General features: G+C 47.4%; 1 protein-coding gene across 1 annotated transcript in view; it reads left to right on the top strand.

Moving 5' to 3' along the window:
- Window positions 1–10,000, top strand: part of scfd1 (sec1 family domain containing 1) — a 55,977-nt gene that overhangs the window by 8,555 nt on the left and 37,422 nt on the right. The window contains exons 10-13 of the mRNA XM_031310665.2: window positions 2,026–2,125; window positions 4,752–4,891; window positions 7,012–7,102; window positions 7,297–7,370. Coding sequence (XP_031166525.1) covers window positions 2,026–2,125; window positions 4,752–4,891; window positions 7,012–7,102; window positions 7,297–7,370 — 405 coding nt within the window. The remainder of the gene's footprint in view (window positions 1–2,025; window positions 2,126–4,751; window positions 4,892–7,011; window positions 7,103–7,296; window positions 7,371–10,000) is intronic.

Raw genomic sequence — 10,000 nt, 5'->3', positions numbered from 1 at the left:
AGTTTCCTCTTTTGATGTGTTGAGCGCCACCTCGAGGAGCCATAAAGTAACGACGCTAGGAGCAGGGAAATCTATTAAAATATCCGTATTTGGCGCCAGTTTATGGATTCTTGTACGGCACAAAGGACAACGATATATTGCATTATCGATATTTTATCCCACCCATAGAGCAGGCGCATAAAGGCCCGGACACACCGAGCCAATAATCGGCCGTCTGACAGTCTGGCGAGGTCGGTGACTCGAGTCAGAGTCTGTCGGTGTGTTCCGTGCCGTCGTCCGTCGGAGGGGCCGTCGGCCTTCATTTTGGCTGATTTGACATGTATAAATGGTGGGGTGGGCACTGCCAGCAGTCGGACTCAAATGACCCATCTGATTGGTGGAGAGCTAACCAGGAAACGGGGAGCGGGATGAGCGTGACTAGAGTCTCTCAAAATCTGATGAAAATCTTTTAAACTGACCTTTGCTGATCTGAAATGAAGACAGATTCAGCAGCTGCACGGCCTATTTCTCTCTTCAAATGTTTTCAGAAACACGTTTCAGTGAACTATTTTAGTCCAATATGAGATCGTATTCTCAATGAGCCGCCATGACAGTCTGGCTTTGAATTTCCTGGAGAAACCAGACCCACGTGACGCGTTCGTCCAATCAGCTGCCGGTTTTCATTTTTGGGCGACAATACAGATTAGCGCCGCCTGCTGTTATGGAGACGTATTACGTCTCGTGTCTTCGGTGTTCTGAGGAACTTTTTGGACCAACTCGGGGAGACTGATCAGTCACACTGGCTTTCCCGGCTCCTCGGACGGACGACTGCATGGAACACACCGACCAGACTCGAGTCACCGACCTCGCCAGACGGTCCGACGGCTGATTATCGGCTCTGTGTGTCAGCGCCCTTACCATCGACCATGCAACGTTTTGTTTTTTTCAAAGTTTCGGTCGTCTTTTCGCCACTTTTGTTGCTTTTCCCGACATTTTTGTGACTTTTCTCTGATGTTTTTTGTCGATTTGTTCTGCCCTTTTGACGATACACAGAGCCGATTATCGGCCGTTGGACCGTCTGGCGAGGTCGGTGACTCGAGTCTGGTCGGTGTGTTCTGTGCCGTTTTGGCCGACCTGACATGTTCAGTCGGGGACAGGGTAGTCGGGACTCACCCGGAAATGGGGAGCGGATGAGCCTCTCAAAATCTGACAAAAATCTTTTAAACTGACCTTTGTCGATCTGAAATGAAGACAGATTCAGCAGCTGCACGGCCTATTTCTCTCTTCAAATGTTTTCAGAAACACGTTTCGGTGAACTATTTTAGTCCAATATGAGATCGTATTCTCAATGAGCCGCCATGACAGTCTGGCTGTGAATTTCTGGAGAAACCAGACCCACGTGACGCGTTCGTCCAATCAGCTGCCGGTTCTCATTTTCTGGGAAACAATACAGAGAAGCGCTGCCAGCTGCTATGGAGACGTATTACGTTTTGCGCAGAGCATACGCTCACGTCGGCGTCTCCTCAGTGTGTTTTGAGGCATTTTTTTGGACCTCGGGGACCCGACTGATCAGTCCGACTGGCTTTACTGCCGACGGTCGGCCGTCTGGTTGGTGTGTAACCTCTCTAAGTGCCGGAAAAGGTAAATAATAGAACAGCTAGAACAGTCTGGTAAGTTCAGAAAAGTACATCACTACCAGGAAAAGACACCACTTATTCTTCTAAGACGAAAATCTAAGACGATATCTAGTCTTGATATAATATCGATATATTGCCCAGCTCTGAGTTCACTGTTTGGTCACTGTGGGTACGCCATCTGTGCTGCCTGCACGATCCAACATGCGCAAGATGTGCAGGCAGCACAGATCGCGTACCCACATTCACTATGTTTAATTTGCTTCAAAGCCCGGCGCACTTCCTGTGGGCCTGTGGGAAGGATACAACTGAAACGGTGTGAGGTCATGGGAATCTCCACTTCCCATAATGCAGTGCTGTATCAGGAGCAGGTGTGTGTGTGTGTGTGTAATTGTTGTGCTCTCCTCTCCAGTTTCCAGAGGCCTCTGTTCGTCCTGGTGGATCGTAACGTGGACATGGCCACGCCCCTCCACCACACCTGGACCTATCAGGCGCTGATCCACGACGTCCTGGTGAGCTGTCACTCATCTGTCTCAGAATGAACACATGAATATAAACACTTACAATGTTAGATAGATAGAGAGATAGAAAGAAAGAAAGAAGATACTTTATTCATCCATCCATCCACCCATCCATCCACACACCCATCCACCATCCATCCACCCATCCATCCACACACCCATCCACCATCCATCCACCCATCCATCCATCCAGCCATCCAGCCATCCATCCATCCACCCACCTCTCCATCCATCCACCCACCTCTCCATCCATCCACCCACCTCTCCATCCATCCATCCACCTCTCCATCCATCCATCCCATCCATCCACCCATCCATCCATCCACCTCTCCATCCATCCATCCACACACCCATCCATCCATCCATCCACCCATCCACCCATCCATCCATCCAGCCATCCACACACACTCACCCATCTATCCATCCATCCATCTATCCATCCACCCATCCACCCACCCATCCATCCATCCATCCACCCACCTCTCCATCCATCCATCCACCTCTCCATCCATCCACCCACCTCTCCATCCATCCACCTCTCCATCCATCCATCCACCTCTCCATCCATCCATCCACCCATCCATCCACCTCTCCATCCATCCACCCACCTCTCCATCCATCCATCCATCCACCTCTCCATCCATCCACCCACCTCTCCATCCATCCACCTCTCCATCCATCCACCCACCTCTCCATCCATCCACCCACCCATCCATCCATCCATCCACCTCTCCACCACCCACCCACCCACCCACCCACCCATCCATCCATCCACCCATCCATCCACCCACCCATCCATCCACCCATCCATCCACCTCTCCATCCATCCACCCATCCATCCATCCATCCACCCACCTCTCCATCCATCCATCCACCTCTCCATCCATCCACCCACCTCTCCATCCATCCACCCACCCACCCATCCATCCATCCATCCACCTCTCCACCACCCACCCACCCACCCATCCATCCACCCATCCATCCACCTCTCCATCCATCCACCCATCCATCCATCCATCCATCCACCTCTCCACCATCCACCCACCCACCCACCCATCCATCCATCCACCCACCCACCCACCCACCCACCCATCCATCCATCCACCCATCATACATGAACACACACATTTTCACACATCACACAACAATCCCATAAATAAATAAAATACAAAAGCCTAAAATGAGAACACAAGAGGATAAATACAGGTTGAGAGCAGCATAACTAAACCAGAACAGCCCAATTCATACATCAAATACTACTTCTGCCTGAGTTGGAAATACATTTCTTACTTTTACTGTTTCTTACCATTTTTCTATTGCTCATTTTGTGAAAAACGTAGTTAGAGCATCTCTTAAAAACGGCAGGCCTTAAGTTTGACACGTTAAATCATTGTGATTAGGATTTTTTTCCATCATTGAGCAGCCCTAGGTTTTAGTTTTTATTGAGTTTCAGTTCTGGTCTGAACAGAGCCGACTGCCACCTAGCAGGAGACTCGATCCCCCACCCCCCCATCCCTCCCTTTGCTGTTCCCACAGCAACAGCGATATTATGATCTGCTACTGTGGATCAGACTCCACGAGGTGTAATCAGTAGTGACGTGCTGTCTTTGGGCTGGACTTGATCCCAGATGTATCTTTAAACACTGGAGAGCTTCGCCTGCTGCTCTTGGATCAGGTTTTCTATTCATTAAGTGTCTCCGAATCACTTCCAGGATTTTAGGACTGTGAACCTGAAGATGGTGGTGTTCACACACACAGGCACACACACACACACACACACACACACACACACACACACACATACATGCATGCACACACACATGCAAGCATGCGCGCACAGGCACACACACACACACACGCGCACAGGCACAGACACAGACACACACACACACACGCACGCACAGGCGCGCACACACACACACCCACACACACACACACAGGCACACACACGCGCACAGGCACACACACACGCACACAAGGGCACACGCGCGCACAGGCACACACGCACGCACAGAAGCACGCACGCACAGACACACACACACAGACACAGTCACACACAGGCACACACAGACACACAGGCACGCACACACAGGCACAGACACACACACACAGGCACGCACACACAGGCACAGGCACACACAGGCACAGACACACACACAGGCACGCACACACACACACACACGCGCACACACAAACACGTCTTGGTTTTTCATGCTGGTGCTTTTCACTTTGGATTCAGTTTATTCAGAAGACTTAAAGAGCTGATTCAGATCGTTTAACGCAGGAAAAACTATTTGTAATACAAAAACTAAATTATTTGACATGACCACTAGGTGAGAAAGGGGAGAGAGAGAGAGAGAGAGAGGGGACATGCAGGAAATTTGTCACAGGTCAGATTCGAACCCTGGACCTCTGCGTCGAGGCATAAACCTCTCAGTATATGTGCGCCCGCTCTACCCACTGACCCAACCCGGCCACACCAATGTTTATTTTGAATGTTTTTACAATGTTTTAGATGTTGTTTTTATTTTACCTTTTTCTACATGACACTATTGACGTGTTGTGTAACTTTTTATCTATGCTCTCCACCCCCCCCCCTCCCCTTTGTTGTGTTCAGGACTTGCAGCTGAACAGGGTGGTGATGGAGGAGGGGGCGGGGGCCGATCCGTCTCCTACTGGCGCCAGGCCGAAGAAGAAGATCAGGAAGACCTACGACCTGACTGCCGCTGACAAGTTCTGGCAGAAACACAAGGGCAGGTCAGTTTCCAGGGTTGTGATTTGATTGGCTCCTTGTAGGGCTTTCCCCTGAAAGTCGATTGGTCTGATCATCCGTCGTCGACCACGCAGTCGACTTAAAATACTCTGATTCGCTCACAGCTCCTCGTTGCAGGAATAAGAGCTTTGAGACGCCCTTCAAGGAAGGAGGGCCACAACAACTTCTGGCTCAAACGAGGAGTGAGGAATAAAATAAGAGAACTGGGATTCAGACATGAGACTGGGTTCACGAGAACGAGACGAGATGAGATTTTAACACTATTTTAAAGAAAACTTCAATTAAGAAATATATAACTGTAAAAATAGTCTTTACTCAGAGAACCGAGGTTACAACATAACCAAGCGTTTCATTGCAGCAGTAAAGAAGGAAGGAGGCTGCTCTTGTATTAATTTATGACTATTTTGAGACGAGGGGAGAACATTTCTCTTTCTTTAATATCATTAAAAGTAAAGTAAGTAATTAAAAGTTGCTTTCTGCTTCAGACTCATTTAAAAAGACGGAGAAAGAGAACGATGGAGTGCGAGTCAGCGCCACAGTGAACTGCACGCTGCAGTCCGTGTGTCGAGCAGGGATGCACCGAATCCAGGATTGGGCTTCTGATAGGGGTGGGAATCACCAGAGGCCTCACGATACGATATCATCACGATACTTATGTCACGATACAATATTATTGCAATATTCTGCGATCTATTGCAATTCATTAACTTTTTTCCAACTTCAAATTTTTCCCCAAAAGGAAACTTTTGTCAACATCTGTTTTATCTAAAAAGATATATTTCTCTGTTTGTTCATCTCACTTCAATTGTATTGCTGCAAAATGGGATTATCAAGCAGACAAACTGACCAACACATATATCATAAAAGATCCATACTTGGCGTCTGTGTATTGTACATGGCGTACAGTATTGCCACAGAAAATATCGCGATACTATGCTGTATCGATTTTTTTCCTCCACCCCTAGCTTCTGATTGGGCTGAATATTGGGCTTTTTGACGGGGTTGGGTTTCTGCCTACACTAGCACTCAGCGCGCTACGCTGGTCGCCGTAATGACGGCGCCGTTGATTACAGGAAGGTGTTTACGTAGGTGGAGCGTTCAATGCAGCAGGCTGTGAGAAAGTGGAAATGGAACTGGTGAGCAGAAAAAGTGTAGTTTGGCAGAACTTTCAGTCAAAAGAAGGCCATTCAAGTCCAGCTACATGTTCAATCTGCAATGCTGATTAGTCTGGTGGTGGCGAGGACCCTAAACTATACACAACATCACCGCTGTTACAACATCTGGTATGAAACATCTGGAAGAATACGAGTTGTGATGAAGGAATCTACAGACAGCAGCCAGAATGCAGCAACTTCAGGTACGGCAAAGGAAGGACAGTCACTGTTTACTTCATTAATGAGTTTACTGTGTTCATGGACTGAGGATGGGACGAGGATTCAGCAGAATCTCAACCAGGGGATTCAGGATTCAGCCGAACCCCAAAAATCTGGATTCAGTGCATCCCTACTGCCGAGAGAGAAAGAGAGCGATGGAGAGAGACAGAGAGAGAGAGACAGAGAGAGAGAGAGAGAGAGAGAGAGAGAGAGACCCCGTACCCTCAAACGTTCTAATGCTGGGTTTTACTTACAGCTTTGTACAATTTCAACTCCGTTAACTGCTCTGCAAAAGTGAACTCAGAGTCAACTTTGGCGAACGGGCGGGCGGGCGGGGGAGAGGGAGGAATGTTCTCTGCTGATTTCAAGGTCCAAGCCAGACTCATCTTCAAAGCCAGATGTATTATAAGACCAACCAGGTCAGACTCCGTCTACTGGCGGCTGCTCTGCACTTGCGTCTGATATCGTGAGAAGTGTAAAAATAATTTCCGGCCGCATTTGACTATTAATGTGGTCGAAATCATTCGAACCTCACAGCAGTGGATTTTCTGATTGCTAGATAATCTGTATGAATGTTCATATTGAATTGACAAATTTGAATCAAATACGTCAGATCCGGTACAGCCCTCGCTCCTTGTCTAAGCCTGTTTTTCTGAATTGGTTAAGAACGAATACAATAAGAAGCTCATTGATTGGTTAGAAGTTGAGCGTGCGTTGGTATTGTGTTCCAGTCCGTTCCCAGAGGTGGCGGAGTCGGTCCAGGAGGAGCTGGACTCTTACAGAGCTCAGGAGGACGAGGTCAAACACCTGAAGAGCATCATGGTGAGACAGACAGACAGACACACACACACACACACACACACACACACACAGAGACACACAGACACGCACAGACACACACACACAGTTTACAAGTCCATTTCTTTCCAGTTTAGTATTGATTGGTTATTGTGTATTGTGTATTGTGTGTGTGTGTGTGTGTGTGTGTGTGTGTGTGTGTGTGTGTGTGTGTGCAGGGTTTAGAGGGAGAGGATGATGGAGCCATCAGCATGCTGTCAGACAACACAGCCAAGCTCACCTCTGCTGTCAGGTACTGAAGATCGCCAATCGTTACCGGCTGAAAAAACCTGTGATGAGGGCATGTCTGTTTTTCACTGAGCACTTAAAATATCAAGTACGGTTTGTTCACACCTACAGTAGGTAACGCATGATGAGGACTTCACACTGCACCAGAAAGAAAGGACAGTAAACAGTAAGCTCAGAATTGGCAACAATATGTCCAGGCATTTCTTTGGTAGTCGGCTTTAGAGAATTAAAAAGTGCTTTTTACTTCTCTTCAGTGAGTCTCTTCGGTTGCCTTTAACCCTCATGTTGGCTTCGGGTGAAATTTGACTCAGTTTAAAAAAAAAATTAATATATTATATTGATCTTTATATTATATTGAATATTTATTTATATAAAATTATATCAAAGTATGGGCCGTCGAAATAAGTGCAGACCAAAAAAAAAGACGACAAAACGTCGGAAAAGGCACCCAAAACGTCAAAAAAGCACCCAAAACGTAGCCTGACAAGCCAGCCCCACATCCAGATGTTGGGTCTGGGAACTCCCCATTGGCTGGGCTCAATCAGAGGGGCGGGACAAACGGTTGTCTTTCAAATTCCCTCTGCACGCAATAGGATAGCACTACAACCAATCAGAGCAACGCTAGTTGATAGATTCAACTTTAAACTCTGAACACATCTTCCTTTTTTAAGAATGACTTCAGTGCCGTTCTTTGCTCTTTTCTCAAAGAAAAGCTGAACTCCAAGTCTTCCAGAGTCGCGGCCAAAGCCGATTCCGAAGACCGCTGTTCACCTGCAGCAGCAGCAGCAGCCATAAGCCCCGCCCACCCACTCTATACACGATGTGATTGGCCTGACTAGAGTTTGGTTTTTCCAGCTCGCGAGCCAACGGAGAGTTGCTAAACTGACCCTGGCTGCAAATTACATTTGCTGCCGCTAGGGTGCGTCTCGATTTCTAGGCTACCCAAACAATAATAAAGTGACTTAAACGTCTAAAAAAAGTTACCAAAACGTTTGGAAAAAAACAAAAAAAACGTCAAATTAAAAAACTTTTTAAAAACGCGACATTTTTCATGGTTGACGGGGAGACAACACAAGGGTTAATCAGGTAGTTCAATAACTTCTAAAGAGTAATTTCCATTAACGTCAGAGGGACAGATGAGCGCGGAGCCAAGGATGTGATTAGACTTTTGGTTGTGATTTTCACCATTACATCACTCTTGTTTTTTTTTTTTTACGTCTGTAACCATGAAACTAAATCAAAACACATCTGCTCCACAACTCACTTTGAGGTTGCATGCGACTGACAGGGATGTTGTTCTTGGGTGAAACGGAGAATTCTTCAGTGTTGGAGGAGGTCTTTTAGTGGTGTAATTTAATTATCACCCTTTTTCACCGGTGACAGTGTGGAGTACTCCCCTGTACAATGTTGAAGGTTGAAGGTGTTGTGTAGGATCAAAATAGAAAATTTACTTATTTTTGGAACTTTTTTTCGATGCTTTTCACGGGTTTTTTGTCACTTTTTTTCCAACGTTTTTTGTAAAATCATGGTTAATAAACCTAATTTATGACATGCATGTGTGGGATGAGCAGCAGCGCTGAGTATGTGGGTTGCGCCCATGAAAAATTTGCCAAATCTTCTCTGCCAACGCCAAACAGCTGTCAGAGCCGTTGACTCGTTTGGTGGATTGGATGATTGAAGTTTGAAGAAACAAGACATATTGGCAATTTAACAATGTATTAATTTCACAAACAGGAGCCTCAGTAGCGTGTGGAAGAACCATACACAGCCACAACAGCCTGGCTCCTCCTCCTCATGCTGACCAGACCCACGTGACGCGTTCATCCAATCAGCTGCCCGTTTTCATTTTTGGGCGACAATCCAGATTAGCGCCGCCTGCTGTTATGGAGATGTATTACGTCTTGTCTCTTCGGTGAATTCTGAACCAGACGGCCGACCGTCGGCAGTAAAGCCAGTCGGACTGATCAGTCGGGTCCCCGAGGTCCAAAAAGTTCCTCAGAACGTACTGAGGAGACGCCGACTTGAGCGTACGCTCTGCACGTGCGCGAAACGTAATACGTCTCCATAGCAGCAGGCAGCGCTGCTCTCTATTGTTTCCATTAACAGTCTGATTGTTTCCCAGAAAATGAGAACCGGCAGCTGATTGGACGAACGTGTCACGTGGTTCTTTTTTCTCCGGAAACTCACAGCCAGACTGTCATGGCGGCTCGTTCAGAATACGATCTCATATTGGACTAAAATAGTTCACCGAAACGTGTTTCTGAAAACATTTGAAGAGAGAAATAGACCGTGCAGTTGCTGAATCTGTCTTCATTTCAGATCAACAAAGGTCAGTTTAAAAGATTTTCATCAGATTTTGAGAGGCTCATCCGCTCGCCATTTCCGGGTGAGTCCCGACTGCCCTGTCTCTGACTGTCCTGTCTCTGACTGTCCTGTCTCTAACTGTCCTGTCTCTGACTGTCCTGTCTCTAACTGTCCTGTCTCTGACTGTCCTGTCTCCAACTGAACATGTCAGGTCGGCCAAAATGAAGGCCGACGGCTCCTCGGACGGCCGACGGCACGGGACACACCGAACAGACTCGAGTCACGGACCTCGCCCGACGGCCGATTATCAGGCTGGTGTGTCTTCTCTCT

The sequence above is a fragment of the Sander lucioperca genome, chromosome 18, assembly GCF_008315115.2.
Source record: "Sander lucioperca isolate FBNREF2018 chromosome 18, SLUC_FBN_1.2, whole genome shotgun sequence".
In the NCBI taxonomy this organism is placed as follows: domain Eukaryota; kingdom Metazoa; phylum Chordata; class Actinopteri; order Perciformes; family Percidae; genus Sander; species Sander lucioperca.
This window is presented reverse-complemented; position numbering and strand designations above follow the sequence as displayed.